Source organism: Astyanax mexicanus, chromosome 17, assembly GCF_023375975.1.
Source record: "Astyanax mexicanus isolate ESR-SI-001 chromosome 17, AstMex3_surface, whole genome shotgun sequence".
Classification (NCBI taxonomy): domain Eukaryota; kingdom Metazoa; phylum Chordata; class Actinopteri; order Characiformes; family Acestrorhamphidae; genus Astyanax; species Astyanax mexicanus.
Window position 1 is genome coordinate 16,708,686 of NC_064424.1, and position 15,744 is coordinate 16,724,429.

Genomic DNA, 15,744 nt, shown 5'->3' on the forward strand with positions numbered 1-15,744 from the left:
CCAGTAAGAAATATAAGACTAAATAAGATTCAAATTGAGATTTGAAATATTAACTATACATTATAAGGTATATAAAAAAATAAAAAATGCTGAATGAAGAATACATATACATGAATATATAAATACAAAAACTATACAAACTGTGACAGTAGTCAGATGTAGATTGGAGGTAGTTCAGTAATGCAGAATAAATTAAGTATAAGGGATAGCAGGTATCAGTAGATACGAAAAATACTAAACATAAACTGGTATTGTGCAAGTATTGTATTTAAGTTCAGTGTAAGTAGTGTCCAGGAGTGTGAATGCACAGGATGTACCATAAGGAGTTAATAGTGCCCTGGAGTGCAAATGTACAAGATGTACCATCTCAAGTGGAAGTCTCAAAGAAGTAATTTTTTTTTAGTTTGACTATATGCTTTGTGAATTGCGTCTAACACTGCGTGAGTATCATGATATCACTGAGTTTCATCAGCATCTTTCAGCTCTGCTCTGAGCTGGAGGAAAGTTACTGCTGCTGGAGGAGGATGAGGAGAAAGCGAAAGAACATCCGGTACGCGCTGACGTCAGTAGGTGAGGCGGCAGGGTGTGTTCAGTAGAGCGAGCAGGAATGAAAAAAGAGATGAAAAGAAAAACATGGCTGCGATCATATTGAAAAGCTGCGAGCAGGCGAAGGTTGAGCTGAGGAGAGCCGGGCGCTGCTGCTGCTACTGCTGCTGCTGGTGGTTCGAGCAGCTCTGCAGCCTCTGACTGACGGCGCGGAGGGGTGGGGACGCAGGGTGGGGTCAGAAGCAGGGGAGAGGCGGAGGAGAGACGGAGAGCCTGAGAGCCCAACCCTGAACACGGCAACAACACACACACACACACACACACTCTCTCTCTTACACACACACAGAAAGACGCTTTGGGGGGGAGGAAAGAGGATTTTTTCGACGCCGGGGACATGATTCGTACCACTCGCTGAGGCGACGACCATCACCGTAGCCTCCAAAAACCCGATACGAAAGGTGGAAAACTGCCGTCGACGTTACGAACCTAACCTAACCTAGCTTAGCTATTATTGAAACACACCCCACCCGAGCGACCCCCTCTCTCCCTCCCTCTCCACTCCACCCCTTTTTAACCACCGCACCCGCTTGCTTAGCTACCGAGATGCACACGGAGACTCGGAATAAGAAAGTAAGTAAGTCTGTTTTATTACCCGTTGTTGACTTGTTATCAGAACTGCAGGACAGGACTTAACGCTAGTTAGATAGCTAACTAGCTATTAGCCGCTGCTAGGTAACAACAGCTCTCGGGCCGGTGATATGTACTAGGTTAGCTAGTTAGTTAAATAAATGTCAGCCGGTTCTGTGCTAAAACTAAAACAAACCGAACTAAAGCTCTTTCCTGCGGGCTGTTCACTAACGCGAGCTACCTAAAGACTTCTACAGCAGCTGCCAATCCAGGTAAGAATGGTAGGTTAGCTCAAAGCATGGCAAGGTGAGGTTAGGTCCCGTCCCCTTCTCTTCTCTTTCCCCGCCGAGCCTGCTGACAGCTGTAAGCCAGGTCAGAGGCGCTGCAGCCCGGTGAATTCACTCCAGCGTTCCCGTTTGCCACAGCCACCTATTTATTCTCCCCGTACCGTTACCCTAAACGCCTCCTGCGGAAAGTTAGCTAAGCTAGCTAATCTACTAACTCCTAAACGAACTTCTTTCTCCAGGTCAGTGAAGACAAGTCAGCCAGCTGTAACCCATCTAAACTCTGAAAAGCCCTCTGCTCCACCGCTCCTCCCGTCCTTTCCTTCTCAAGGCATGTTTTGAACTGGTCACTGCAAGGCAGGAAGGAAACACAGTGAATGCAGCTAGCTTGTAAGGCACCATCTTAGCTTCTTAAAGCGACAGAGACCTTACAGCAGCAGTAGAGCATACTATGTTCAGGTCTGTGGTGTGTGTGTGTGTGTAGGTGAGTAGGTGGGTACTGCACTTTTGCATCTTTTGTTTTCTGGTTTTGGCATTTCAGCACAGCTGAGGTGAAGAAACAGAGAAACAAGAGCAGTGAGCTGTCTCACTCATTTCCTGCTGTTGGTAGCTAATTAACTATGTTTGTTGCCAGAGAAATTTGAATGCATATATAGCTAGCTATGTGTGGATTTTTTTTGTGAGGTTTCATCGTGGACATTAAAACAGTTAAAAAAGTTAAACAAAGAACCAATCATTATATCAATATATATTTATATATGTTAGCTAGCTAACTCGTACAATGACAAGGGCGTGTAATCATCAGATATTATGAAAACATGCTAGCTAAATTTAGGCACTGGCATCTTTTTAGCTTTGCAGAGCTTTGTGAATAGTATGTTACATAGTGAAAATCTGCGTAGTGTTTTGTGTTTTAGACTCTGATCTGATCTGATTAGATCTAGTCATTGCCCATTCCCCAGTCACATTTCCACACTCTGGTTTGCCAGGTATGGAACACAATAGCAAGCAATCACAGTGTGCTGCAGATGCTGCATCTTTTTAAAGGGGACATATGCAAAACTCACTTTTTGCGTGCTTTTCTATTTCCACTTGGGTCTCTAGTGCTCCTATAAACACTCCGGTTGGAAAACCTAATCAAACAAAAACCAAACATCCACCTGTTTTCAATAACCTGAGTCAGTTAAAAGATTTTTGTGTCAGGATTCAAATGCTTTTATGATCAATTCGGATGGCTTCCTTATTCTGATGGCAGAATAAGGACATTTGCATTGAACAACCTGGCACCACCCCTCGCCTGTCAACCACAACCAGAGCCCCATGCACTAGATTAGTAGAATTAGTAGAAGATCCACCATTTTGGTCTGCTGGTTTTACGATCACCGTGCATAAGACACAGAGAGCTATGGCTACAAGCAAAGGAAAGTCACACATGAAGTGTTGTGTTGTTGGCTGCAAAGAGCAACACAAATCCTTACACTTTCTCCCAGCCAAAGAGAACAGAACTGTGTGGCTCCATTTCATTTTTAAAGGCCATGTCCCAGCAACAGTCTCCAAGAATCTTGTGGTGTGTGCAAACCACTTCAAAGCAGACTGCTTTGAGAACCTAGGACAGTACGCAGCAGGATTAGCCAGCAGACTTCGTCTAAAGGAGGGATCTGTACCTACTGTCCGTGGCAAGCCAGCAGATGAGGGAGAAGTAAGTACTTTCAAATAAGTTTTTTTTGTTTCTATCTTAGATGAGTATGAAGTAGCTTGTTAGATAGCGCCTCTGATTTCTGTCATTTTCACATGTGGTAAAAACTAAACATAAACCTGGGATTGGCAGCTCATTTGCATAAACGTGACAGAGCCCTTAAATCGCACATTGTGAAAGAGATTGAAACTGGCAAAAATAGACCTGATATGAGATCTCTTTATGTGAGAGTGATTTTGTTTAAAGAATTTAATGAATGTTTTTTAAAGCCACTAGACATATTGTAACTTGTTTAAAAAGAGGTATATGTCCCCTTTAAAAAGCTTCATGACCAAAGATGGAGTAAAACATGAATGATTATTGCCAGTGCGATAGAGACAACTTAAACTACAAAATGGGTGCCAACTGTCTAATTTTCCCTTGACAATTAGCTAAGTAGCTACAGTGCTTTTCTTAATCATTAATATGTGTAATGTGTTTGGACCTGTGGTGTACCAAGGTTAGCTGAATAACCAGGGTGACTTAAGACCTTTACACACCTTTAACAAGGCCCACACACACATTCTGCTTTTGCAAGAGAACATCTTCTCAACCAACCTAACCCTAACATCAAAGCTGTTGTACATAGGGTTTACTGTATGGGTTTGGCTGGGCATCCCATGTATTCTTTGGGAAAAAAGAATATGGAATGCATTGTCATTTTGATTGCATTCATATCACTTGACAAGTTTCTAGCTAACACATTTATCTTAACCCACCTTGTATTGTGTAGATTGCAGTTAATTAAGGCAGGACTGTGCACCATAACAACCAAACAGGTATTTGTTGTGTTGCAGCTCTTAAGTGCAACGCCCTTAGCCCTATTAAAACAAGCTGGCATCAGGGGTGTAATCTGTAAGCATGTCCTAAACACGCGCACACACACACACACACACAGTGGAGTGGAGAAGCAGCAGCAGCCCAAACGTTGGTGGAGTCAGGGAGGTGAGTGGAGTGATGTGCTGCCATTGGAGGAATGGGGAGTGCTTTGGCCTGGGCGTGCCCAACAGCTGGCAATCATTAACAACTGTGGACAAACTTTGGTCAAACTAGTTAAACACTCACTGCCTGTCCGCTGGTCCCAACCCTTGGGTGTTGTCAGAGAGACATCGTGCTGGGGTGGCGCCACGGGTCGAAGTGTCTGCTGGCCGGCCCAGCAGGCTGGTAAAGGCCTGCTATGAAAGGCCAAGCTTTTTTGGACATTGAGCCAGTTAGGGTCCGTCACTGTCCTAGAGGGGGTGTCTATTTTTAGGAGCTGGGTGCCATGTCCTGTCTACAGTACCACTTGCTCTATGTCTCTAGGTGTGACCTAGGTTATGTTGTTGCAGGAAGGTAGGGGTGCTGACTGGCAGGTCTTTAAACCACACCTTGCAGTTTCTTGCATTCTCCCTCCCTTCTTCCCTTCCTCACTCGCTCCCTATATTGTTTACAATTTTTCAGTGTCTCTACCACACCCTGTTAACATATGCTCTGTTCTTTGGCATCAACTACACCCTTCAAAATATGATGCCAAACGTGCTTTGCAGCAATGCCTTAGAAGAACCTCTTGTATCTGAGATGTGTTTAAAGACTTTTTAAATAGGAATTTCACTTCATTGCCACATTATATTTTGCGCTACTGTATCAGTGCTCAAAATCCAGATTAAGATCCAGTATTGATTTTTACTTAACACTTAAAGCCCAGTCACTGCACTCTTCGGGCATTGGATTTTGGGCTATACACCAGCAGTCTAGGTTTTATTACTCAGGATTAGAGTAGCATACAGACATGAGAATTCCAATTTCAGATTAAAGGTTAAGATTAAAGTTAAGTTTTTTTTTTTTTGGCTTATGTAGGATGGATGTACTGTAAATATCCTTGTCACTCCTACCAGTACAAATTGCTACCAAGATTTCTATGTTAACCAAATTGTAGACTTTATGACCAAATGACATCATAACCCAGGTATTGTGATGCATACTGTAATGTCAGATTCTTGCCAATACATAATCCTTCTCACTGCCATACTTTACAGGGGTTGTACAGTAATCAATCACCTAGATCCTGCTAATTTGCTGACACAGATACATTTTAAAACAATGTTACTTGGTAGACCTTTACCCCTTCTTCACTGCTTGGAAGTTGTTTCCTATCTCTTACTTTTAAAAGACTGTATGCGTAATGACATTATGATTGGGGGGTTGGTGGGGAAACTTCATGTGTTTCCAGGTCCGTCAGCCTTAGCCGTGTTCTCAATATGTGTGAAAGTCAGGCCTGCTTTTTATGATCTGGTAATACCAAGTCATAAAAGATAAAAGGTTTTCACACACAGTCGAGTGTAAAAGCTCTTCCATGCAAAGTGCAGCCTGGGGTCAGTTCTTACACCTGCAAATCTAAAGTTATTGTTCCCTACATAAGGCCACACTGGGAACTTGAGAGGTGCCTGAATTACAGGGGTTTGTGCACATAGATACAGAATAAATGATGCTTTTTTTTCATTGAAACTGTCCTGTCCATAACAGGGAAGCAGATGTCATAAACTATTACATCTGTGACTCAATGTGGCTTGCTTTGTCTGAGTGATGGATATACACATAAAGAGTGACATTACTTTGAGAGCCATTAATTGACCTCTTTGGGAGTGTATCAAGTTGATGCAACAGTAGTCTAAGAGTTGCTCTTTTATGCTGCAGTGGTGGATATATAGGAGACAATAGTCGGCACCATTGCATTCTATCTCACCATTGCACTCAGTTTCTCATCACTATTCTGTCTCTTGAATGCCTCGTATGCCCTCTTCCTCTTTCACCCATCATTCTCACCCTGATGGTTCTCTAAATTCACTCAGCACTCTCGTTCTTAATAACCTGATACGGCCCTGTGTGGGCTGAGCAGGTAAAGAAACGGCTTTGCTGCCAAAGTCTTGGTGCTCTGTTCTTCAATAGCTCTTGAGGTACCCCTCGCAAATGCCTTGGCTCTGAAAAGGTCTCCAAGAAAAACAAAATCTGTAAGAAATCTTGGGCCTATTTCACAAGGCTGGCTTTCTCAGTTTCACAGATAACTTTCTCTCAAAGCCAAGGACTGTCCAATAGGAATGACATTACATCTTTGCCTATTGGGCAGGTTGGATTTATTTGTTAAATTTCGCCTGGGAAGTTGTGATGGCAAGTTGGTTCTAAATTGTGACCATACTGACCATCCTAAATCGTTCCACTTGGAGTTGTTGTAGGGTTCATGAATAAAGGTAACACATAGTTAACATCTACTGTAGGTAAACCTATTTTGCATCCAACATCTAATCAGGATCAGTTAGAGTGGTTAACATACAGCTAATCTCAGCTAGAGCTGTGGACATTTATCTAATACCAAATTGAGTAGTTTAACATGTATATAACATTTAACTAGAACAGTTAACAGTTAATCAACATCAGCTAGAGGACTGAACAGCTAATTAACATCAGCTAGAGCAGGTAACAGCTGACCAACGTCAGCTACTGTTGTAATTATCTAGCTAACATCAGGTAGAGCAACAAACATCCAGCTAATAATAGATAACAGTGGGTTAACATCTAGCTTGCATTGGCTAGAGCAGATACCATTTACCCAACACTAGCTAGATTAGCTAGCATCTAGCTTACATTAGAGCACTAACATGAATAGTGATTTCAGTGTTCGCATACTGGCACTTCAGGTGGTTAACCAAGCCCTTAAGTACCCCAAAATTTCAAAATCATGGTGCTAAATTGCCAAATGAGTTTTACCGACTGAAATTGATATATTTTGGTGAAAAATGTGACTTGTTGACTAGTTGCTTTTGTATTAAAGTTTATTAAATTATTATCCTATTGAGGGTTGTTGTTGCAGTAAACTTTGGTGACTTTTGAGATGGCCGTGTGTTTCTTCATCTTAAGTGTGTGTTTCAGGCCTGTGGTTGCTCACAGAGTGAAGAGTTACTGAAGGCGGAAGAGATGAACGTGCAGGAGATATGATCAAGGGCTGCAACGTTTACTTTGTAGGAGCTGCCTGAGGAGGAGTGGTGTGTTTGTGCATAGATGTGTGTGTGTGTATGTGTGTTTGTATTACCCTGTTGGGGTCTTTTCAGAATCATAGTTTAGGCTGGAGGAAGTGTGCAAGGGGTTAAATGAGCTTGTGCTGGGTTGGATGGTTTAAAGGAAGTGAGTTTTTTTTCTCTCCTCTTTCTCTGGTGTTGGAATGGTTGGTGATGAGGTTGTATGGGTGGGGGCTGAAGAACTGAGAGCTTATAAGAGAACTGTGTGTGTTGGGTTGGTGGGTGTGTGTGTGTTGGGTTGGTGGGGGGTGGTGGTGGGGGGGTGGATGTCAGGATATTGTCTATGTCTCCCCAGATTAGAGGCGATGTGACAGAATGACCCCCTACCAATGCAGCACAATCATTAACCAGGGAAAGAATCTCGTCCCCATAGCAACCCCTGCAGTTCTGCCAAACTGGCTTCAATCAGGGAAAAAAGGAGCAGAGGTGGAGGGGGTGGGGTGCTCAGGGGTGGAGAGAGGGTGTGTCTGAATGTGTGTGTGCAGCTATTGATGTTGGACACAAGCTAGAAGCATACAGCTGAGTTTTGTGAGGGTGGGCGAGTTGGTAATTTAGGCTCAGATCCCATTTACATGGCCTTTTAATGCTCATGTAGGTTATACCGGTAGGTGGGTCACAATATTATGCATATTAAAAATAATTTATTGGAGAGGGATTGCAGAAAAATATGCACCGTAACAAGAATGTAGTTCGATTTTATTTAAAATCCACTCATACTTAAGTCCAGCCTTACATCTCTTTGAGAGACCAAAATACTCTGAACTAAAGGTTAGATTATCATTTCAATAAAATCTGACCCAAACCTCAGGAACAGTTTGACGTGTTCAATAAAAGTGATTTTTCAGCTTGTTATGGCTACTGTGCTTGTGCAGATCTCCTCATCGAAGTTGCGGCTTACCCGCTTGCATGCCGACCTTCCTCTTCTACCTCTTTTATGATATGCTTTCCACTTTACTATTAAGCAAGATCCAGGATGTTCCTAACTGCCTCATAATTCACCTGAAACCATTTACATATTGTGTGTATTTGACTACAACTGAACTGAAACCATACTTTTGAAAATACAAGGGTCAAAGCAGGATATGTGAAACTTGTCTAGAACATTTTGTAGAGCTTTTTCTGCTCTCAGCACACCTAAATCAACTCACAGCTCCTCTCATTAACAAGATCAAACTTGAAGTAAAACTTGGTTTTGTGAAAATGCAGGAAAAAATATAATGATATTCTGGGAAGTGTGCCTACTGGCAGGGCTCCAGCATAATTTGTTTAGAACAGTCCCAGAACTGTACCTAAACTTTTTTTTTAACATTACTTTTGTTTTTATATGTGTTTTTTTCTTGACTGTATGCCGCTCTGATTGACTCTATGCTAAAAGGTGTGACCTTATCTTTAAACAGACCCTGTACTGACCCTGAAAGCATCGTTTAGTTTTTTGTGTAGATGAGATTATTTAAATTTGGGTGCAACAGTAACTATGAGGGAAATGAAAAATGGATTTGCAACTTAAATGGTTCCTACTTCCTGCTAGGCTGCTTTTGCTTGATTGGTAATGTTTTTCCAGGTTGTTTCTATGGTGTTTCTGGGTGGATGCTATGGTATCTCATTTGGTTGCTTGTTTGCTTTGATGCTTTTTTTTTAATGCTGGATGAGTGTTACACTTTTTATTTTTATTAACAGTTCCTAGGCTGTTGCTGTGGGGCATTTAGTCAGTTGTCACTGTGTATATGTTGCTGGGGTATCCCATAGGGTTTATTGGGTGTTACCTGTGTATTTGTATAATGATGTAAGAGTGGTGTGGTGTCTTCCCCTAATTTGAAGCCCACAGCCTCCCTTAATATACTGATAGAATGAAGGAAGCAAACAGGAAAAGAAGCCTCTAGAAATGTAAGGCTTTGTTCTGTGACACTTGCACACTAAGTTGCTGTTGTGTGTGTGTGTGTGCATATATCGTTTTGTATCAAAAACATGTCTATTGAGCTGCAAAAACCACAAAACAGATCATGAGATCTCCACATTGTTGCAGCCCCACAGGAGACCAAACATGGTATGCTTCCCTTGCCACTGTTTTCCATGGAAGTGGAATAGACTGTCTCTACTCAGGTATGCACTCTGTGAATAGCAGCCTGTGCCCCTATTCTTCAAAGGCTGACATCACCACATCTCTTTCTCTTTCTCTCTCTCTCTCTTTCTCTTTCTGTCTTTCTCATTTGCTCTCTCGCTCACTCTCTCTTTCTCTTTCAGGATGATTCTGCTGCAGACATGAGCTACCCCCTTGCTTGCTATATCTATTGAGAGAGAGAGAGAGAGAGAGAGAGAGAGATAGAGAGAGAGACTGAGAAAGTGTGTGTGTGTGCGTGTGTGTGTAAGAGAGAGAAAAACTTCCTTCCTGTCTCGGGTGCTAATCCGCCGCACAGTCAGCGAAGCGCTTGCAAAAAGAAACCAAGCTGACAGATATAGCCTGCATGATCTGCGGAGGATTTTATCGTTCTGGAAGAGTCCCGTTATTGTTGGGACACAACAGAAGTTCTTTGCTTGTTGTGTGTTGAGGGTTTAGGCGCAGGATTTCATGCCTTTTGTGTATCTTCTGAATTTAGGCTGCATAGATAAAGTTTGGTTGGGGCTCAATTGGAGTAGGCCTACATAAGCTAGTGTGATATGGGCGGGCGTGTGTGTGTGCGTGAGGGAGTGAAGGCCTGTGGGAAGTAGCAGCAGGGTTTGCGTCAGCAGGGTGTGGTGAGATAAGAGCTTGCTGTCTCTGCTGTGGCGACTGTGCCAGCCATTTGGGAGACACTCCTAGGCGTGTATCTGTGTGTGTGTATGTGTATGTGTATGTGTGTTTGTCTTAGCATTCGTGTCCTATAAACTGTTGACTCCCAGCTGTCATCTGGGGGCTGTTAAGTTTTGAAGTGCTGCACCAGAGTGTTGATGGGAATTTAGTGCATAAGTGACAAACTGAAATAAAATATTGCCACCATTCAGGGCTGTCCCATGTGCCTATGTGTATTCTGGGTCTGTCAGACTCCGTGACTCAGCACTGAGGTTGTATTGAAATTGATATTACAGTTTAGGGATTGATTCTATTATCAAGTGTAACATCTTAATTGATTCACACCAAAATGAGACTTCAGGCCTGTGGTTCAACAAACAAAAGCAGCATACACGTGATACAATACACAATACTACAAAATGATGTACCAAACAAACAGGATTGCAGAATGTATTGTTTCAACATCATCTTTATGCATCACAAACTGTCAATACGCAATTGACTAACATCGCAGGGCATGCAGGCAGTGTCACGATACAGAACTGCCTCTGAGAGTCAAATAATTGTAAGTACTGGGGATGTAGAGTAATATTACAAGATTTTGCACCAATGACTCTAAGGTATCTCAGTGTTCAGGGACAGGAGCAGCTCAAGGGTGAACTGGATCATAGTAGCGTTAGTTCATCTTTGTGGCAAATATGGTAAATATGGCATCCCCAGCTAACTCGCATAGACAGTGAATGGTATGATGTCTCTGTGATTACGTTTGGTCTGATGGGGGCACCTACTATCCACCTCTAAATGTGGTTTAAGTGTTCGGATTGCAATATGCTTCAAGAAGCATTGTATCCCACACCTGTACTTTATGTTGGATGCTCAGATAACCCAGGATGCATGTGAATCCAGGTGTGAAAAAGGCCACAGAGACCAAGTGTGGGTCTGTGTCAAGTGGCACTTCATAAATTCAATTATTTAATCCATGTAAAACTAGCATTATAGAAAACTATCATTTAAAAAATTTGTCAAATATAAGCGTATACCTGATGGTAATATTCGTTGCAGCATTTATGTCACAAAACTAATATAATTTCATTACTGATTAACTAAATACTAGGAGTGTAATGGAAAAAATATTTGCTTATTTACTTCTGGTCCTTAAGCATGCGCAGTAAATTCAATAAAGGTGGTCTGAGACACTTGATCCTGGGGAGAGGTGTTGGCCTAGTAATATGAACCATGGAATCTACGTTTTCTATAGGGGTGGGCAATATTATATCGTATACAATATATCGTGACACAGAAATATCGTGATATTAAAAATCCATATTGTGATAATAGAGATGTTCTGTCTTAAAAGTAGTTTATTATTTACTGTGGAGCTTTAAGTTTATTTATTGTATAATTGTTTTAGTTTGCAGTTTATATGCATGCACTAAATATTCTATCATATTTTTTCCTGAATTATATTATTTAATGCTATATTTTTATTTGCCACATTATGATTATGCTGTTATACTCTTATACTTTACTCTTTTTTTTTTCTATATCGCCAAGTATATCGTTATCGCAAAAATACCCTGAAATATCGTGATATTATTTTAGAGCCATATCGCCCACCCCTAGTTTTGTGGCATAAATGTTGCAACAAATGATCACCATCAGGTATACGCTTATATCTGACTGATTTTTCAAATGATGGTTTTCTATAATGCTAGTTTAACATGGATGAAATCATTGAACTTATGCAATGCTACTTGACACAAACCAACACTTGGTCTCTGTGGCCTTTTTCACACTTTTATTTACATGCATCCAGGGTGATCTGATCATCCAGCATAAAGTACAAGTGTGAATGGGACACATTGCTTCTTAAAGAAGATGCATGTTGTAATCCGATCACTTAAACCACATTCAGATATTTGATAGTAGGTGCCCCTGTTGGACCATACGTAATCACAGTGAGACCATACCACCCACTGTCTGTGTGAGTTAGCTGAGGATGCTACAATAACAAGCTAATTGCAAAGAAAACTGGGAAACTCTTACTATAACTGGCCCCTCCTCCAGCAGAAGGCTAGGTGTGAACATCTATGTGTTCTGGCAGTTACTTGCAGTTGTATAGGAAGCATGTTAATGACCGGGATGAACATGATGATGTCCTGTGTTATGTTGATGATTTGTATCAGTTAGTTTAGCCTATGCTTGGCTTCGTGTTCACTTTGTGTTTTTTTAATTGCTGTTTTAATTACTAAAGAGTAAAAGTCATTTGAATTATTCTTTTAGTATAAAGGGTATATATTGCTTTCACATTGTGAAAAAAACATGTCAGTAGAAGATTTCCTCATCTCTTTATACAAATACACACTATTTTTTCCAGACTGTTATATGAACTTATTGGTGGAAGTTTTCTCCACCTTGGCCACTGCAAATAGAGGTCACAGCTCCAGCTCACGCCCTGCTAGAGAGGAAGGGTGGAGCTGTCAGAGACAAGTACTGGCCTTAGTAGTGTATTCATGCATGCTGTTTGGAGAGCACGAGCGAAAGACTTTACTGCTGTATCAAAGGACAGATCAGAGCGAGCTCGGCGGCCACAGACACAATCAAAAAGTCTGGAGTATCAAAACTAGAGAGAGTCCGTCGTGGCCTAAAATCAGAGAGACGCAGACATGTACTGATAGAGAACAGCAGAGTGGCTTCAAAGGCAAGGCTAGATGGAGGAAGAGTGATGTGGAGACACTCAGACTTCAGAGCACAATCTGCAGTGTATGTCTGTTTATTTAGTTATGCACCCACAGTTTAGTGTGGATAATTTTCCTATTTGAAATACTCACTGTCTTAATACTCCAGCTGCACTTGGACCACTGAGTAAGAAGCTGAAGCTCAGTGCTTACATGTTCAGTAGAAAATTGGTGAGCTCAGCATCCGTCTTGTAGTCCTTCTGGGCTCAAAGGTGTCTCCATCTATCAAATTCATTGCCAGTATTTATCCACATTTTTCTCTGTTTGGTAATAGCTCTTTTTATTTTTTAATGATGCACAGGCTGCAGCATGCTGTGTTTGCCCGCTGTTGTGTTTCATACCTGGCAACCTGGGGTGTGGGCATAGGACTGAGGAATGGGTAGTGGATGGGATTAGAGGCTAAACACAGATGTTCTCTCTGTAACAGACGAAATGAAAAAAAAAAAAAAAGAAACGTACTGAAAAACATATTATAATACTTGACTATATTGATATTTTTTCATGAAAGGAGACAGAAAGAATGGACACATGGGAGAGGTGTTCCGAGTCTTGTAGCTTTAAGAGAGTAATGCAAAAACATCCACAGAGAGGGAAAGAGAGTCCTTGCTGCACAGTTCTATGCTCTGTGTCAGTGTGTGTGTGCGGGTGTGTATATTTGTGTGTATGTGGTGTGTGTATGTGTGTCACTAACCCCTCTGCCTACTCATCCCCCCTTTTTCCTCCCTCCCTCTTTCACACACACTGCACAGCTGTGACCTTACATGTGTATTCTCATTCTCTCTCCCTCTCTCGCTCTCTGTCCTTTCTCCCACTTCCTTTTCCTTCTTTCTCTCTCTCTCTCTCTCTCTTTCTCTTTCTCTCTCATTCCCTCCCCTCTTCCTCTCCGTCGTTCTCATGGTTGGGCCGACGCTTTGGCCACAGCGAGGGACGCAGCGACAGCGCTGACTGGTACACAGAACAAGATGTGCCCCAGGGCCCAACAGACTGCATTAAAATTACACTGCCCTGACATATTTAAACAACACGAAACGCATACGCACACACATGCAACCCCCTTCCCAAACCCCACCCCCCAGCCTCACCATCGTCAGGGGGACTACTCGCTTAACTTTTAATCCCATATTATTGCAGTTCATGGTCGCCTCCGAAAAGAGGAGCCCCTCCAAGAGTCTCTTCAAGGGAAATTTTCCCTTTTGGCCAATAGACCCCTTTGCCAGTACACCTTATTTGGTTGTGGTCTGTGTTCGGGGGCAGCACTGTAGAAAGCAATGACAAAAATAAATTTACATGTCAGTCACTTGAGGATCAGTCATCATGGAGGTCAGATTGTGTTGCACTCATGATTTTTCTAAAGATGTGATGTAATGATATACAAATATACATACATATTTATAAATGGACCTCTGGACCATGAGGTGTTTATGCACTAAGTCCACTAATTCACTTCACCACTTCATGATGCTCAGTGTTTCTGCCAAAAGGCTGCTGCTGCTGCTTTAGAATTTTTAAAAACGTCATGAAAACACAATTACAGAACTCTATAGTGCTTTTTATAAGAAATGACGAGGAAAACATTTGCAATTTTAAGTACAGACTATTGCATGTCAGTCCTGCTCATCACATACAACAAAGCTGAAACCAGTGTTTATGATGATGGCACACACGCCTGCAGCAGTACTGTGCATCAATGCATGCAGGTGCTTCATGATTTCGAGCACTGTTTGCTTCCTCAGCTCACATTCCACAATACACCACAAATCATTTTGATAATACTACATAAAATAAAAAATTAAAACCACAGAAAGACACAGTAGAGCACATGAGTGCATAGAATTTACACTGAGAAAAGCAGCTATTTTTTATTAATCTTTATTAATTAGTAGATAAACTATGTTATTATCAGACTCCTTGGACATTTTAAACTCTTTAATTCTTTTAGCTTCCCCCATCATCAAAATGAGGGAGTTCATCAAATGGAGAGCTTTGTTTGGATTTCCAGGTTTGACCTAGACCTCTGTTGGGGCCTCTCTGCTTACACTATTAGCATATTGTAGCCTGCTCTTTAATTGAGATGAGGAGGACAGAGCTTGCATCATGGTAAAGTGGTAAATGCTTTCCCACCAGTAGAAGAAGAACCCGATCATGGCTAATAAGGACCCAAATAGAAGATTTGAACTTGTGGGCTTTTATAATTGTTTGATTAGAAAATACACTGACCTGTATATTATTGGACTGACCTGTGGATATGATTTCTGCCAGACTCATCTTTTCACACCGAAAAACGTCCAGCGGTGGGCTGCTATTAATGTTATAGGTGTTAGACAAACATTTGTCTTGAGCAAAAGTGTCAAACAAATAAGCAAGTATGTTTGCATCTTCATATTTTTCTATGGAGAATTCCACACAGATCCAGTATTTTTGCATGTTTCTTTACAATAAATACCTATACAGAATGTGCTGCATATGCTCTGGACGCTCACTTCAGACAAGCTATTAATCCAGAGTTTGGTTCCCTTGCCCCTTTGCCAGTGTGTACTGCGTCTCCATGCACCCCACCCTGTTTTCCACTGGCACTGATTTGGGGAGGGACTGCATTGTTGACCCCAGTCTTACCCTGCCTCACCCCTCATGTCGAGCCATTCACTTATACTCACTCTCTATCTCTCTCTCTCTCTCTCTCTCTCTCTCCACATCTCTCACAATCCATCCCTCCTCCACCTCTCCACCCAGGACAGTAGGAGGGGCCAATCCAAGAGCCAATGTTTTTGCGTTCTGGAATTTACGTTGAGATTTGGCTTGCGTACTCCTGAGACATTATATAAACTAGGTATAGGGAAGGCCAAGAGACCCCCTTTTCCCCTTTCTATTGCCACCCCACCCACAAAATTCTGAAAGCTGCCCAGCCCCGGCCCACTATCGTCTACCCCCAGTGGTGGGGGGTGGGTCCACTCGGGGCCCAAGCCAGGGTGAAGCACACTTGCCAGCTCAGGTTACGTGA

General features: G+C 42.0%; 1 protein-coding gene across 4 annotated transcripts in view; it reads left to right on the forward strand.

Moving 5' to 3' along the window:
* The first annotated feature begins 575 nt into the window (after positions 1 to 575).
* The window catches only part of klf8 (Kruppel-like factor 8), a 48,366-nt gene continuing 33,197 nt past the window's right edge, over positions 576 to 15,744 (forward strand). The window contains exons 1-2 of one of the 4 annotated variants that reach the window (XM_049466167.1): positions 576 to 1,176; positions 2,990 to 3,156. Coding sequence is in view for 1 of the 4 variants with exons in the window: in XM_022676266.2 (XP_022531987.1) it covers positions 1,150 to 1,176 (27 nt within the window). In the remaining 3 variants the exon portion in view is untranslated. Of the gene's footprint in view, positions 1,446 to 2,989; positions 3,157 to 15,744 lie in introns of all 4 variants that reach the window. The other 3 variants (XM_022676267.2, XM_022676268.2, XM_022676266.2) reach the window with 3 other exon arrangements.